This window comes from Cololabis saira, chromosome 11, assembly GCF_033807715.1.
Source record: "Cololabis saira isolate AMF1-May2022 chromosome 11, fColSai1.1, whole genome shotgun sequence".
Taxonomy (NCBI): Eukaryota; Metazoa; Chordata; class Actinopteri; order Beloniformes; family Belonidae; genus Cololabis; species Cololabis saira.
The window spans coordinates 46,094,882-46,112,514 of NC_084597.1; the positions used below are offsets into that span (position 1 = coordinate 46,094,882).

A 17,633-nucleotide genomic window follows, 5' to 3' on the forward strand; every position below is an offset into this window, starting at 1 on the left:
GCGTTACTGAGAAAGTCCCTGAAACCCAGAAGGGTTGGTGACACAAAACAAAGAAAATAAGAAATACAAACACCGTCTTTTCCAGGACTGTAATTGGATTACGTTCAGCTGAAGGGCTTCCTGGGTCAAACTCTGACGTGGACATTTGTGCGAGCACACACATTCACATTCCAGTCATTTAGAGCAAGAAACCAGCACAGTCATCTGCAGAGCACCACCTTTACAGCCAGCTCAAGGAAAACACGTACAATGTCATTGGGTAAACGTTGCAGTCTCAAAAGGATCACAGTGACATGCTTAGCTCGTACGTCCTCCAGTAGACCGACCTGAAAATCTACAGCAATACAAGACTTCACATACCTTATTCAAAACACAAAGCCAAAGTCATTGCTTTGTTATCTTTCTTAAGCAAAAGCAATTGAATAAACAATAATGGCCGATTATGTGTCAATACTGTTCATGCTAAGCGGAAAAAAGTGATAAGAAAAGACAAAAAAAAACCTCAACACTCATGCAACTGTATCAGTAATTTAACGAGCAACATCCACAGAAATGAACAGAACCATTTTCATCTCTATATCGTATAGAGATAGTGTCATGTAATGTAGTTGTAGATTCACTAAAAGAAAGGCTCAAGTGTTCCTACAAAAGATACAAAAGATGAAGCAGCTTCGAGTATTTATGATATTTCACCTGTGTCATTTACTTTAAATCTTGTTTTTATGAATAGTACCATATTGAATGTAATCACTTTGGATATATCACTACTTTGTATGTAGACCCACATTTAGGACTAAGTAGAAATAACAGTAATGGTGTTACCACTAGTTAGTATTGTTACCAGTACTAAGTTGTAAAAAGAAATCAGGGGGGATGGTGGATTTTATCATATGGGGACAGATAATTTGTGCTGATTACAAATAATATAATATATTACAAATAATAGCAGTGACCAAAACACCTGCAGAAATACTGCAGGAATGACATAGCAGCAGTTAAATGCAGCCTTCTGTAAGCTTTAAATATCCACTGGACTTACATCAAATACATCAAAACACAACAATAAAAAACACTTTTCTGAACTTATCAATATGACTCTGTCCTTCACAGGATAAGTAACATGGATCACTGCAAAAACTCACAATCTTAACAAGAATATTTGTCTTATTTCTAGTTGAAATGTGTCATTTTAGTAAAAAAAATCTCATTACACTTAAATCAAGACTCATCACTGGAAAAAACATAAATTTTCACCTGTTTCAAGTAGATTTTCACTTGAAATAAGTAGAAAAATCTGCCAGTGGAACAAGATTTTTTTTGCTTGTAATGAGAAGATAAATCTTGTCCCACTGGCAGATTTTTCTACTTATTTCAAGTGAAAATTTACTTCTAACAGGTGCAAATTGTCAAATAAGTTATTTTTCTGGTGTTATTTTTCTGGTGATGACTCTAAATGTTGAAATAGCAGTAAAACCACATTCATTGATGAAATGACATAAGGAATGGAAAGGGGGGATGGCAGTTTTACAGGGGGGGTGATTTGGACCGTTTTTATTTCAGGGGGGATGCCATCCCCTCTCATCCCCCCTCAACTCCCCTCATCCCCCCTCATCCCCCCTCATCCCCCTCAACTCCAGTACTGATGGTTCCCCTGCAGCTGTGACACACTTGCCTCTGTATGTCAGTGTCTCGACAGCGGACCTGTGTGGCGGGTTTGACTCCAGCGGGAGCTACCTGAGGAAGAGCCCGGACCAGTACAGCTCCAGGGGCAGCATGGAGAGCCTGGACCCTCCTCCGTCCTCCCAGCTCCACTCTGCAGCTCAGCACCACCACCCACTGGAACACCGCGCCAACATCGGGTACCACCCGGCCTACTCCTGCCACCAGCTGTCCTCTGCCAGGTACAAACTTCACTGAGCTATTACCGTGAAACAACGTAAAGATGCGCTTGAGGTCATCTCACAGTGAAGCTGGGGTGTCCTCGTCTCATATTGATTATTAATATCCAAAAACAGGTGATTTAAAAATAAAGTGTGATTAGCTATGAAGAGAGGGAGTGTCTAACAGTTTGATACCTGGATATACGGCGGCAGATCTGAATGCACTTACTGTAACCTCTGTACTGTCTTTGGGTCAAAATGACCTCATTCTCCTGTTCTTCTTTCCTCCTGCTCTCTCCTTCTTTCTCCCTTCCTCTTTTTATCCCCTCTTACATTCTTTCCTTGTTTTCTCCTTTCCTTCCTTCATTCTTTTTTCCCTTCCTTCCTTCATTCTTTTTTCCCTTCCTTCCTTCCTTCCTTCCTTCCTTCCTTCCTTCCTTCCTTCCTTCCTTCCTTCCTTCCTTCCTTCCTTCCTTCCTTCCTTCCTTCCTTCCTTCCTTCCTTCCTTCTTTCCTCCCTTCTTTCCTTCCTAACTTCTTTTCTCCCTTCCTTCCTTCCTTCCTTCCTTCATTCTTTTTTCCCTTCCTTCCTTCTTTCCTCCCTTCCTTCCTTCCTTCCTTCCTTCCTTCTTTTCTCCCCTCGTACATTCTTTCCTTCCTCCCTTCCTTCCTTCCTTCCTTCCTTCCTTCCTTCCTTCCTTCTTTTTTCCCTTCCTTCCTTCTTTCCTACCTTCTTTCCTTCTTTTCTCCATTCCTTCCTTCTTTTCTCCCTTCCTTCCTTCCTTCCTTCCTTCCTTCCTTCCTTCCTTCCTTCCTTCCTTCCTTCCTTCCTTCCTTCCTTCCTTCCTTCCTTCTTTCCTTCCTTCCTTCCTTCTTTTTTCCTTTCCTTCCTTCTTTCCTCCCTTCTTTCCTTCCTAACTTCCTTCCTTCCTTCCTTCCTTCCTTCCTTCCTTCCTTCCTTCCTTCCTTCCTTCTTTCCTCCCTTCCTTCCTTCTTTTTTCCCTTCCTTCCTTCTTTTCTCCCTTCCTTCCTTCTTTCCTCCCTTCCTTCCTTTTTTTTTCCCTTCCTTCCTTCTTTTCTCCCTTCCTTCCTTCTTTCCTTCCTTCCTTCTTACCTCCCTTCTTTCCTTTTCTCCCTTCCTTCCTTCCTTCTTTTCTTTCTTCCTTCCTTCCTTCTTTTCTTCCTTCCTTCTTCCCTTCCTCCTCCCTTGACCCAAAGACAGCACAAGGGTTAAATCAGATCCTAATTTTTCCAGATATTCGGGAGTTTTATAGAAAATGAATTAAACAGAATAAAAAAGAATTAAGATAAAAGAAGAAGACATTTAAAAAAAAAGAACTTTTGAAAGTGGGATTAAAAACAAAATTGACACAAAATTTTCCAGGGTCAAAATTATTCAAAGATTTTTTTTTTTTATTTAACCTTTATATAACCAGGAAAAGAAACACATTGAGATTAAAAATCTCTTTTGCAAGGATGTCCTGGCCAAGAGGCAGCAAGAGAATTCAGATATTAAAATTTACAGAGGTGTGATGTGAAATATTAAAATCAAATAAAATCAAATGAAACAAAAAATGGAAATAAAACAAAAAAAATGGAAATCATTTAAAACAGTTACAAATCAGAGATGCTGTCTCAAGTGCACTCATTCTAGACTTAAAATCAATCAATGGAATACGTTCTGTTATTTTTAGATCCTTTTGAAGTTTCTTCCATGTGTGTAAAGTGTCTAGCTGCTCCGTCATCGTTGTCCCTACTTTATCTGTGAAATAACCTCAGCATTGCTATGATTGACAGACCATGATTTCAAGACTCTCTGGATTTCGACTTAAACCACTTTTTGTTTTTCAGGTCGTCAAACAGCATTGACCACCCGCACAGCAAGCGAGACTCTGCGTACTCCTCCTTCTCCACCAGCTCCAGTATCCCAGACTACCTGGCCTCCAACCCCTGTTTCAGAACAGAGCGCTCCTACTCCATGGAGACTGTCCCTCAGAGAGGGGGGGGCAGTGCAGAGATGCTGCAGGCTGACATACGTCACGCCCGTACGCCGTATGACATCCAACATGGAGGCTCTCAGGACCGTGAGCTGAGCTCCGCCTCCACCGGATTGCTGACTAGCAGCAACTCCAGAGGCCGAGTGAGAACAGGTCCAAGTCCAAATCTTCCAGGTGACACCGCCGCTTCTGTGTCTTGAAAGGTTTTCTGGTGTTATAATGTCACTTTATGAGATTATTGTTTTTCTTCCTACTTTAGGTGGTGTTGTGTGCTACCGCGGGACCAGCAGTGGGAAGACTAGTTGCAGGAACAGCAGCGGTACGTCAGTTTCAAACCGACACAGTGTGGGGCCGATATGGGGATCGACCTCCAGACACAGCTCCTATGAGAGCCTGAAGGGGGCGCCCGCTCCACCCAGACGCAGCGACAGCTACACCGCCATCAAGAACCACGACAGACCAAACTCCTGGTCTAGTCTGGAGAATGTCCGGTCGCTCAGGTGAGCGGGATCCGTCAAATGAAAGTCATAATGATGCCCAGAATACCTCACAATCAAAAACACACATTTCCTTTGTCTGTCTTTTAAATTTGCAAGATGGTGTACTTTCTTTTTTGATGTTACTGTATATTGCAAATCAGTGGCGGCTTGTCAATAGGGGGCGCTAGGGCGCCGCCCCCATTAAAATTACAGTGAAAAAAAAAAATATGGACACAGTACACATAAATTACGTAATAAAAGTAATTATCACATCTGTGCACTCATAAAATGTGTCTGACTTAATTTTTCAAGCCTTCCCATCCCATACTGGGTTTATTCAGAGTTGTTTTTTGTGCAGACTGAAATACATAGGTTTCAATGGCCAAATGAGTGTGTATTGTATGTTCTTAAACTTTTCTTCCATGTGACTTCATGCTGGTCTCTAATTGGTTACTCAAAGATTCTCCTCGGGGCGCAGCTCTCTGCACCCGTGGCCAATCAGGGTGTTTTCTGTCATTCTTCATCCAATCTGATTGATTCATGAGCTGTCAATCAAAGTCACACCCTGACAGTGTAGACGCGCGACTGTATCTGTCACTCGCTACAAACGGAGTCACAGCCATATCCATGGTCTCCTCCTCCTCCAATTGAGCTGCTGCGATACGTCAACGTCGCCGCCATATTGGATGTTCAAAGACCTGCGCTGTAAACTAATACAAGTAAATGGACTTATTTTCATAAAGCGCCTTTCTACAAAGAAATGTACGTTTTACGTCTAATAATATACTAATATACTTGGGAAACAGTTAGGCACCAAATATAATATATTTAATTTTCTGAGATGGCAAAAAATAAGAACTTGATCCCACATAGGAGTAATTCATGTTATATCAGCTATAGAGAACAAGGTAGTACCGAAAAACAATATATATCCCCCTCACGAAAATAAGAAAAATAGAGAAACATATTTTCTCATCAACAAAACAAATTTTACATTTTTCAAATAACAAAAAAACCATATTTGAACCATTTTTCAGGACAATATCTGTCAATATCTCTATATAATAACTGAAAAAATCAGAAAAATGGTTCAAATATGTTATTTTGTTACTTGAAATGTAAAATATGTTTATGTAAAATATGCTACATGTATATGTAGTATATTTATATGTATATGTACTATATGTAGTAATATGTAATAAAAAAAAACAAAAAAATGTATGTTCAAGTAGAGTTATAGTTGTGTTGTAATCCCCACTCGCCAGTGCGCCCCCCCAAAATGTTTTTATCACCAGCCGCCACTGTTGCAAATATTGCTATAAACCCTGATTAAAATATGTTTTAATGCATTTCACTCAGATCTCAGCAGAAAGGTTCCTGGCATCATTCCAGCAGCTCTGTTGCCTCGGGTACAGTTGTAGTTTATTATCTGATAACAACACATGATCTGAGGGGTCGGGGGAAGAGAAGAAATATCATGACTGATGTAAACACTGTTGTTCCAGGTAAAGGTTCGTATGGGATCGAGGGTCAGCTCCACACCGTCATCGAGAAGAGTCCAGAAAGCAGTCCAACCACAAAACCCCCGGCAAGGTGGGGGGTTCCTCCAGCCCCATTTCTCCTCTGGAAACTCCTCTAGGCCTGCAAGTCCCAACCACCAGCCCCCCAGCATGAACCCTGCTGCTCATCCTGAGCACCATTATGCACATTTACCCAGCTACAGTCCCCCCAGTCCTCCTGGAGTTTACCCTCCCCTCGCCAGGGACAGAAGCAGCCCGCATGAAGGAGTACCAGACGTGTGGAATGATGAGAAGATGTCAATAGAAAATGGTCACCGAAATAACATTTCCTCACCATACCCCCACTCCTCTTATCCAACATCTTCCTCTAGGCAGCCTAGCTCTCAGTTACATGAGGCCAACAGGTAATATTGTCATTTTTTAACTGATCAAAGCCACCTTTTCAAATTTCAGTCTTCCATCTTAATGAGTGTGTTTTCATCTTGGCTCGGTCTTGTTCTTTCATCAGGCTCGAGGATCAGGAGTCCCAGCACCAGACCCTGCAGACCACACGGGAAAACTAAAGGAGGGAAAGCAGATGGACAGACTGGGGCTCAAAAGCGTCCAAATCACCATGGCCTTACAGTCAGAGCTACCAGGGCTCCCACTCCCATACAGCCCAGGAACGTCACCAAGAACAGAACCAGGAGTTGAGCATCGGCCAGGTCCACGCTAGTTTCAGAAGCCAATCCTCTCAGGATATGAGCAACCACCACACAGCTGTCCAGTCCTGGGGAGACAGGAGCAGGTACAGGGCTGGGGGAGAGGGAGCACATTCACCTAACCCTGGGCTGTGTTTGGGTCAAGGGAGGGTGGAGGGAGGAAAGAAGGAATGAAGGAAGGGAGGAAAGATGGAAGGAAGGAAAGAAGGAAGTAAGGAGAAAATAAGGAAGGAAGTAGGAAAGGGAGTAAGGAAGGGAGAAAAGATGGAAGGAAGGAAAGAAGGGAGTAAGGGAAGAAAGGAGGAAAAGAAGGAAAGAAGTAGGAAAGGGAGTAAGGAAGGGAGAAAAGATGGAAGGAAGGAAAGAAGGAAGTAAGGAGAAAATAAGGAAAGAAGGAAGCAAGTAGGAAAGGGAGTAAGGAAGGGAGAAAAAAAAGGAAGAAAGGAAAGAAGGAAGGAAGGAGAAAATAAGGAAGGAAGTAGGAAAGGGAGTAAGGAAGGGAGAAAAGATGGAAGGGAGGAAAGAAGGAAGAAAGTAGAAAAGAAGGAAGGAAGTAGGAAAGGGAGTAAGGAAGGGAGAAAAGATGGAAGGGAGGAAAGAAGGAAGTAAGGAAGAAAGGAGAAAAGAAGGAATGAAGGAAGGAGAAAAGATGGAAGGAAGGAAAGAAGGAAGGAAGTAGGAAAGGGAGTAAGGAAGGGAGAAAAGATGGAAGGAAGGAAGTGAGGAAGAAAGGAGAAAAGAAAGAAGGAAGTAGGAAAGGGAGTGAGGAATGGAGAAAAGATGGAAGGGAGGAAAGAAGGGAGAAAAGAAAAAAAGAAGGGAGGGAAGAAGGAAGGAATGGAGAAAATAAGGAAAGAAGGAAGGAAAAGCAAAGAACGTAATAAAGGAATGAATGACGTAAGGGAGGTATGAAGAAAAAGGAGTAAAGGAGGGTAAAAAAGGAGGAAAAGAGGAAAGGAAGAAGGAAGGAGGGAGCAGGAGGAAAGAAGGATAGAAGAATTGGGTCATTTTGACCCAAACAGCACAAGGGTTAAGGACCATGTCCATTTGTTGTGTACACTGTATGTATTTGTGAAAAGGGGAATGGAGGAGATGATGGCAATGTGGTGTTGAGAACAGGAACATGGAAGGGCAGATGGAAGCATACTTGGAAGCAGACTTGTAAAAAGGATGGAAATGGCTGAAATTGAGGAGGAGAACCAATAGTTACTTTCCATTCTGGGAATTAACCAGAGCTGGTAGAGGAGCCAAAATCTGTACTCAAGTAAAAGTACTGTTACTTCAGAATAATATGACTCAAGTAGAAGTAAAAAGTAGTCATCCAAATAATTACTTGAGTAAAAGTAAAAAAGTACTTGAAAAAACTACACAAGTACTGAGTAACTGTTGAGTAACGTCTGATTTATTTTTTTTAACACAACCATTCAAACAGACAAAAGTACAAAATAATCATATTCAGGCAAATTAAATCAATAAAATAAATTTAAATGAATAAAAAAAAAAAATAGCTTAAATAAATTAATCTTAAAGTAAATTCAAGTACTTTAATAGATAATAAAAAAAATAAAATAATAACAGAATAAAAAAATAAATTAAGCACAAAATTTCAAGCCTTTGTACTCTGTGTGTGTTTGAGTCTGTGTAAATGTGACAAAACATGCAAAAACAAACATTTTTCCCAAAGAATCACCCAGTGATGTCATGAGATTAACGTGTACGTGGATAAAAGGGATAAAATAAAAGTAACAGCTCAACGTAGCCTAATGTAGCGGAGTAAGAGAAACAGTTTCTCCTTCACAAATCTACTCAAGTAAAAGTAAAAAGTATAGTGATTCAAAACTACTCCTAAAAGTACTACATTTCCCAAAACTTACTCAAGTAAATGTAACTCGTTACCACCCACCTCTGGAATTAATAAAGTATTTTTCACTAAATTGGACCCGACTGGGAGATGTGCGGTATTAGAGGTATTAGAGGGTTGGTGAGAGCACACAGGTCTCTGAAAAACACTGGAGACTGCAGGGTGGTGACAGGAGCAAGGATTGTAGTATGTAGGACGACTGCGGTGCTACAAAACAGGAAACCAGGACAAAGAGAGGACAAGATCCAGTGTGGGGTGGATGGAGAAAGAAGGCTAGGGTGTGAACTTCAGGAAGGAGCTGAGACAGGCTGGGCGGTAGGGATGGGTGATATTTTACCGTTCACGATAAACCGTCAAAAAAATTCCCCACCGTAAAAATGTGTCGTCTCACGGTAAAAACAATAAATTCCTGTTGATGACGTTTTTGTGTAAAGACGGATTTATGGAAGGAAGGAAGGAAGGAAGGAAGGAAGGAAGGAAGGAAGGAAGGAAGGAAGGAAGGAAGGAAGGAAGGAAGGAAGGAAGGAAGGAAGGAAGGAAGGAAGGAAGGAAGGAAGGAAGGAAGGAAGGAAGGAAGGAAGGAAGGAAGGAAGGAAGGAAGGAAGGAAAGATAAATTCCCATTGATGACGTTTAGTATCATTTAGTATCTTTTAGAGCAGTGATTTGGGGGCTCCAAAGACTGAATGTGGTGATAGATTTATAGTTACAAAGATGGAGTTGAATTGGTATTTTTTTTTATCGTCATTTTTATCGTTATCGGGATAAATGCCAGAAATGATCGTGATACATTTTTTAGTCCATACCGCCCATCCCTACTGGGCGGTTTGGCACTGAGTTCTGCAGAGAGAGAAGTGGTTAAGGGCGAATGGGATGCTCATGCTGGGTCATGTGAGAGGCTGAACGCCAGGACAGGAGTGTCTCTGATTAGATTTATTAGATTTGTACTAATCTGTGACGTTTGAAGATCATGAAGAAAGGTCGTTGGTCCTGATGGTGTAATGGTAACTGATTGTGCTGCATTTCCTCCCTTCCCTCCCTTCATTTCTCTCCTTTCAGATCAGTGGACCAGACGAGTGTTCATTCAGAGCCAGTGACGTCTTCTTCTCCAGGGTGGCCCAGGGACAGTGCCCCCTGTTCCCTCTCAGCCACCCGCCTCCACCTCGCAGCTTCCTCCACAGCACTTTAAAGACTCGCCGGCTCCTCGCTGTCAGGACTGGAACCACAGAGACCAGGACAACGACAGAGAAAACCGCTGACCCGCCTGGAGCTGGCCCTGGCTGAGGTCCAGCGGTGCTCCAGCCCCGACCATGTTCTCTCCGCCAAAAACCACAACGTTAATGTCAATGACAGTGCCCATGGGTGTGCCCATAGTCTTTCTGTTTTGGAGAAAGTCAGCTGTTTTGAGCGTCGGGAACGCAGTGAAAAGCAGCGCGGTCAAAGTGCTCATCTGCGGGTAACCGGGGAAGCTTACTATCTGTTATGACTTTGCCTTTATTGATCTTTGTACATAGCCAATACTATACAGTAGGGCTGGGCGATATATCGAGATTTTAATATATATCGATATATTTTGAAACGCAATATGGTACGAGACAATATCGTTTATATTGATTTAAAAAAAAATAAATAAATACAATTTATGTTTTTGGTATAGCCTATTTTGTGACAAATTGACTTGAATGTTTTATTTGAGATTTGCACAAATGTTTTGTTATTTGCACAACTGTCAACCTCAGTGGAAAAGTCTGCCTGTTACTGTCTACATTGTATTAATTGCACAGTGTATTTTAATGTAATTGTTATGCAGGAAAGGGATATTTGTTTTATTTTATTCAAGAAGCATTTTTATTCTATATATGCAGGCAGTTTATTTTTATTTCATTTGTTTTATACATTTTGATATTGTGCAGACCTCTGTTAATAAAGGAACCTGTGTGACATTTGGCAAGTGGCTTTGTATTAAAACTGACTGTTTTTTTAAGGGTTTGCCTCAGAAAAAATGAAGCTAACAGAGATGCTAACAGAGATGCTATGCTATAATGCTTTGGGGGAAACCCCAATTATGGCACAGAAAAAATATCGATATATATCGAGTATCGCCATTCAGCTAGAAAATATCGAGATATGACTTTTGGTCCAAATCGCCCAGCCCTACTATACAATATGTACAAAAAGTAGATATTTACAAGCGTTTGCTTTCTACTATTTATCTTTAAACCTTTCAAGATTTTATTATACTCAAATTTGATGATGTCATGAATCTGGTCCTTTTTTTGCTTTTTTTGCGGATTCACTGTTATTTTTTGTGCTTTTGTGTTGATTCAGATGACTGAAAAAGGCCGCGGGGGCCCCTGTGGGACGGATGATCTTAGAAATATGCTTGAGAGAAGCACCAAAGGAATCAAAGCCCATAGGACGATGAGTTACAGAGGAGGCAGCAGCGAATACATGAAACACAGGTAGAAGTACAGTAAGAATCACCCAGTGATGTCATGAGATTGACGCGTATGTGGATAAAAGGGATAAAACAAAAGTAACAGCTCAACGTAGCCTAATGTAGCGGAGTAAGAGGAACAGTTTCTTCTTCACAAATCTACTCAAGTAAAAGTAAAAAGTATAGTGATTCAAAACTACTCCTAAAAGTACAACATTTCCCAAAACGTACTCAAGTAAATGTAACGGAGTAAATGTAACTTCTTACTACCACCTCTGGCCTCTACAAATGGCGCCCCCTCAACCCACTGAGCCATCCAGGGCCCCACACACTCTTTCTTAACATTGATTATGTTGATACGTAGGTGACAGTTTTTCTTCCACAGAAAAGGCTGTTAAACTGTGTTTGCTCCTCAGGACTCCAGCAGATCCCAGCTCTGCCCTCCAGAGAAGCCGCAGCACCTTCCAGCTGGACTCCTCCAGGCCCAGAGACTTCCCTTGGAGGCAAGACATCCAGGATATGAACGACCCCCTGCACGACATGTCGTCTAACAGGTTAGAGTTCCCTCAGAGATCCAAACCAATCATATGTTTTGAACCGACATTTAATGCACTAACGATCTCCAACGTTTCATTTATCACCTTGTTGTATACTTTTCTCTGATCCTCTTACATCAGGGGTGTCAAACTCATTTTGCTTGGCGGGCCGGATTTGACCAATTTTTTTCTCGCGGGCCGCACGCTCAAAATAACAAAAACTGTCTGAAAAATCTTTTTTATAATTCTTTTTTTTTACTATTATCTAATCCAATATCAGTTTAGTTAATTTTAAAGGAAATATGCACTTTGTTTACACCCTAATTATGTAAAATATATTTCTTCAGGATCTTTTCTTGAAATTTCTCAAGAAATTTCTTTTTTCAAATTATGTAAGATACTTTTAATATCATTTTACAAAGATAAACAGAAACAAGTATGTTTTTTTTATATTTCGCTTTTTTATAGGAAATTTAATTAAAAGCAAAATCTCTTAAAAGATTTTTCCAGTACAATTAAGTGTATTTATTTTTTAAAATTGGCGCGGATATTTACGCCAGTGTGCCGAAAAAGTCAGCACTTCTCTTTTAACTGTTTTACTTTGTCACTATCCTCGTATTCAAAACTGAAATTCTCCGAGTAAATATCTTCTATCATCTTTTTTAGCAGTGATATTTTTCCTGTGAAAATATATAATAATAGTCAGTTAATAAAAATAAACGACCGTCTACAAAGAAATAAAATCGGCAAATGCATTCTAGAAAACTAAAAGAATGTCAAACTGCTCCATTTGTGGAATAACGATGGATTTGTAGAAGAAATATATTATCAGATATGCTGCGATTCATGGCAATTATTTATGCCTTCTTTTTTAGTAAATCAACATTTTGCGTTTGCGTTTGGTTTTTGCGTTGGAAACTTCTCGCGGGCCGCATGAAAATCTCTCTCGGGCCGCACATTTGACACCCCTGTCTTACATAGTTGTTTAAGTATTTCAAGTCTAACATTCTTTGGTTATCTTCTTGCAGACAGAGCGACCTCAAACCCACGCCTTCTAATGCTCCTTTGACTGTGTCCTCATCCAGCAGTCATCAGCAATCAACTGTCCCTACCAAGTATTTTTCACAAGAGAAGAAAGGCCCCCAAACCATGCCCAAGCCCCAGGGCATCCTCGTCACGCCACGTTCTCTAACATCGCTGCCTTCCCCTCACACGCCAAAGGAAAGACACGTGATCAGCCCAGACGTCCGAGGCCCGAGCCCCCCAGCCCTCCCCAGTGTCCCACCAGTCGGAGCTGCTCCGCTCATCAGGATCTGTGGACGCAAGCGTCTGACAGCCGATCAGAAGAAACGTTCATATTCAGAGCCCGAGAATATGAACAAGGTCGGGGTTTCGGGTAGCGAGGCCCTTTTCCAGTGTGGAGGAGGTAAAAAAACAAAAAACCTATTCCTCTTCCATTGTGTTGTCACTGTCAGTGAACATGCAGCATGTTTTGTGTCATTTCATTCAGAACAGATGTATAAATACAACTAGTGGTGACCAATATCTACCGTTTGGCTGGAACTAAATGACTTGGCCTTTTTTAAATTGGCGGTTTGGAAACACATGGATGAAACCTCCCAGACCAAGCCTTTATCTGGAACTTTCTTTTAGCTTAAAGCAGCACAATGTAACTTTCAGCTTTTGTTGAGTTTGGCGGCTCCTTTGGACAAAAGCGGTAGTGCTTTACCAGAAAGAACACTACATTTCCCATGAGCACCAGCGCGTACTGCCGGAAAACTCCTGTCTCCGTCGTGTGCATTTGTTTTCCCAGAGAAAATTCTCCAGCATGCGCAGACTGCAATATCCGATCCCCCGTATACATGGCGTTAATATTCCGACTGCGAACGGGTTATGTAGGTGCTGCAACCCGATTACTAAATGTCCGACATAGGTCCGAACTAGATCGGGTTCAGGTGTTTACATGCAGTTTAAAAGTCCGAACGATGTCTTGTACGATACGAAAACCTGATTGAACTGCTGCATGTAAACGTACTATAGGTGTTGACAAAAGTGCATACCTGAAGGTGATGAACGTCTTTACATCCTTCAACCATCTCTTGTCCAAGACGACGGCTACAAGGGCTTGTAGCGAGTGAACGCCGGGACAATGTTTATTCTTGTCCGGGCATTCAGCTTGTTACTCTCCCGCTTCCTTTTTTCGCCTCCTCCGATAAAACTTTTATTTTCTTGGGTTTTTTCGCTGCTTCGGCCATGATACCAGCTTCTGCTGAGCTCTGCGCTCCACGCCCCGCCCAGCTTTGGTCTGGACTACGAATCGGGAAGGAGGGGGAAGTGACGTATGCCGTAAAGCAGTCAAAGCCGTAAAAATGTGTAGTTTTTTAGTGTGGCAGGGTTCCTACCATGCTCCTCAAAGTTACATAGTGCCAGTGATGGAGATACAGACCCCTCAGACCATGACAGAGGTTCATTAAACCTGTTGGAAGTTGATGTACCATCACAATGATGTTGATGAAATATTAGATTAAGGTGGAAAAGTTACATAGTGCTGCTTTAAATGTAACTCTAAATACCTTCCCAGGGATATCAGGGGAGGAGTTTTCAGCATTGATGTTCAGTCGCATGTAACCCCAGCTGGTGATGATCTATGTGCTGTATTTCCTCCCAGAAACGAGTGTGGCAGACCGACGGAGGATGTTTGAACTTGCAGTAAGTCATGCTGGGGGCAGGGCTCCCCAGAGCGCCATATCAAGACCCGAACTACGACAGGCTCAGCAAGATGCTCTGGCAGACTACGTGGACAGAAAGAGGGGAGTAAAGAGAGAGGGGGGAGAGCAGCGGAGTGGATCAAGGCCTCACAGCGCTCATCAGCACCACGAACACGGCAGCCACACAGGTTGGTACAGACACTGGGAGGAGCCGACGTCTGGCTCATAAAGACATGTATCACAACCATACCCTGCATTGAAAAGAAGCTCTTTGTAAGGCTAGATGTATTTATTGATCAGTATGCGACGATGCACATTACTTTTCTCAGTCAAAAAGCGTTACCGTGGCGACGATAGACGCCAAAAAGCGCACCCACCTTTCATGTGATTGGTCCATATTTGATAGTCCCTATTCTCTGACATAACTTTTGAATGGTTTGACATAAAGACTCGTGGGTGGTGTCATCAGACTCGGTATTGAGTACTTGACCTTTATTGGCCTGAATTAGCCCCGCCCCTTCTTCTGATTGGTCGATATGCGATAGTTCCTATTTTCTGCAATAACTTTTGAATGGTTTGACATAAAGAGTTGTGGGTGTTGTCGTCGGACATGGTTTTGAGTCCTTGAACATAATTGGTACAAATTAGCCCCTTTATCTGATTGGTCGACATTTGATAGTCCCCTAGAGTCGTGGCTGGTGTCATCTGCTAAATGTCCAGGCCTGAAGAATCTACATGCAAGTCATACAAGCTTCCACTGCAGCCTGAACGTGCACAAGGGTTTAGTTGTTATTACTTTGATTATTGTTATTATTATTAGTAGTAGTAGTAGTAGTAGTCAGAGGTGTCAAGTAACGAAGTACAAATACTTCGTTACCTTACTTAAGTAGAAATTTTGGTTATCTATACTTCACTGGAGTAATTATTTTTCAGACGACTTTTTACTTTTACTCCTTACATTTTCACCCAAAAACTATCCAGTTAAATTGCTCCATCCGGAGAGTGAATTTGGTTGTGGTTGTTTCAGATGTTCTTGTCCAGTTTTGTTCTTACATCCGTTCCCTCAGATTCCTGCAACTAAACTTGGATGTACATTCCAATAAAGGTTAGGATAAATGATAACATGCCTCTGAAGTTTGACTTTTTGCACCATTACAATACTTATAGGCAACTAGTCATCATATCTCCTGCTCTCTGAAACACATGTTAATGCTCAATAGTACACATATATGCTTCTTTAATATATTTGCATTATACTAATATATGCATTCATTTTCAATGGCTTTTGTCCTTAATGGTTTTTTTCCCCTTACATTACTTTTACTTTTATACTTTAAGTAGTTTTGAAACCAGTACTTTTATACTTTTACTTGAGTAAAAACCTTGAGTTGATACTTCAACTTCTACAGGAGTATTTTTAAACTCTAGTATCTATACTTCTACCTACACCTCTGGTAGTAGTAGTATTAATGTTGTTGTTATTAATAATAATTTTATTATTATTGTTATTATCTAGATAGAGCAAAAGACTGAGTGAAGGGATTTGAAGAATAAGCAGGTGTTAGCAAGAATAAATACTTCATTTCTTTCTGTTGTTTGGATATTTTTCTCCACTTGTTCAGTAGATCTCTACCTCTGTTTTTTCTCCTCAGACTCCCTCAGCATGTCTTCTGCCTCCAGCCAGCTCTCCCTGCAGGACTCTGCTCCAGATCAAATCGAGAGGTCTTTTTACCCAACCGTCCCTCCTGGTGCAGACATAAACAGTCTTCAGTCCAGCTTTTTCTACCCGGGCAGGGTGACATCACAGAGGCCTCCTGCACGTCCAGCACCCAGGTAATCACAGCCTGAGACCGGCTGGTACAGTATCATAGGCCCGGCAGTGTGGCCACTAGGAGTGGGGGATATTTTACCGTTCACGATATACCGTCAAAAAAATTCCCCACGGTAAGAATTTGTCATCTCGCGGTAAAAAGGATAAATTCCCGTTGATGATGTTTTTGTGTAACAAACATGGCGGAAGGCGGATCTGAGAGCGAGGAGCTCGTTGTTAAACGAGGCTCCAGCTCCATTATCTGGAACTGGTTTGGATTTAAAGAGAGACGAGGAGCAAACATCTATTATGTGCAGAGTCTGCAAAAACAGAAGGAAATGGTTATTACATTTTGATATAAGAACGTTTGACTATTACGAAAAAAAATTGCAGTAGTATCTAATTTGTGGCACGTTCCAACCACAGGTTAATTTGCACATTTTATTTATATTAGAAGAGGTTATCACTGATAGGATTTTATTTTCAGTGAACTTTTATTTATTTGTCCTGTTTCTTTATTTATCAGGTTGTATTTTTTTCTACTTTTTGATTTTATAAGCTAGGAAAACTTGAAGGACAATGGTACTTTTTCTGTTTGCACTGTTATCCCACTGTTTAAGCCATACAGTCTGAATAAATGTTGAATCTGTTCTTACATTTCAAACTTGTTTCATTTGAGTCATTCCAGTTTTGCAGTACAGGTGTACTAATTTAATTGGTTTTTATCAATTCAATTTAATTGGTGTAGTTTAGTAGCATTTAGTATTCTTTTAGAGCAGTATTTTGGAGGCTCCAAAGACTGAATGTGGTGATAGATTTATAGTTAAAAAGATGGAGTTGAATTGGTATTTTTTTTATCGTCATTTTATTGGGATGAATGCCAGAAATTATCGCGATAAATGTTTTAGTCCATACCGCCCATCCCTAGCGGCCACTGGATAAAAGCGTGTGACTTTTTATTTAACATCATGCTCCCTTTTCTCTCTCAGTGCTTCTCCTGGCTTCACCGTTGAGCGTGCTCAGATCCCCCACCTCCCCCCCGAGGCCGACATCAGGAAACAGAGTCCGGCCCACCAACATCCTCAGCAGGCCAGAGAGACTCAACTCGCTCGGGGAGTTTCTGAAGAGCACGACGTGGTGCTGCAGAGGACGGCCTCGTCTCGCCGGCCTCAGAAATCAGCGTCTGCTGAGGATCTCCTGGCTTACAAAGACGGGCCCACCTCTTCTCAACACTACTGGTCTCACGCCTCTGCGACAGCAGAGAAACTCAACCAGGTAACCTCACCTGTCCTCTAACTGCTTCTTTGTGGGAGGACCTGATGAGGTAGCGTGATAATCAACACACAGCTTAATTTCAGGCATGTTTGAGAAATGTGCAACAGGAGTAGGAAAAAAACAAGACGGATATTTATTAAAAATACTTCTGACCGACAACAAATAAGGCAATAACCAGGAAGTGGTTTAGAAAAACAATTTGTGAATGGACTGAAATAATTCAAGAAATATATACTATGACATGGTTGCCCTTCAACTGAAACATGACAGTAAAAACGGCTACATTTACCTGAGGAAAGAAAGTAGTTTAGTTCAGGGGTCGGCAACCCGCGGCTCTAGAGCCGCATGCGGCTCTTTAGCGCCGCCCTAGTGGCTCCCTGGAGCTTTTTCAAAAATGTTTGACCTGTTTTTTCCTTTTTTTCTTCTTTTTCT

At 41.5% G+C, this 17,633-nt stretch overlaps 1 protein-coding gene across 1 annotated transcript in view; it reads left to right on the forward strand.

Annotated features, from left to right (window-relative positions):
- shroom3 (shroom family member 3) overlaps window positions 1–17,633 on the forward strand; it is a 97,703-nt gene that overhangs the window by 62,238 nt on the left and 17,832 nt on the right. The window contains exons 5-17 of the mRNA XM_061733212.1: window positions 1,686–1,901; window positions 3,731–4,035; window positions 4,136–4,376; window positions 5,715–5,764; window positions 5,861–5,991; window positions 6,384–6,499; window positions 9,624–9,891; window positions 10,764–10,897; window positions 11,289–11,426; window positions 12,437–12,834; window positions 14,077–14,304; window positions 15,769–15,949; window positions 16,916–17,201. Coding sequence (XP_061589196.1) covers window positions 1,686–1,901; window positions 3,731–4,035; window positions 4,136–4,376; window positions 5,715–5,764; window positions 5,861–5,991; window positions 6,384–6,499; window positions 9,624–9,891; window positions 10,764–10,897; window positions 11,289–11,426; window positions 12,437–12,834; window positions 14,077–14,304; window positions 15,769–15,949; window positions 16,916–17,201 — 2,692 coding nt within the window. The remainder of the gene's footprint in view (window positions 1–1,685; window positions 1,902–3,730; window positions 4,036–4,135; window positions 4,377–5,714; window positions 5,765–5,860; window positions 5,992–6,383; window positions 6,500–9,623; window positions 9,892–10,763; window positions 10,898–11,288; window positions 11,427–12,436; window positions 12,835–14,076; window positions 14,305–15,768; window positions 15,950–16,915; window positions 17,202–17,633) is intronic.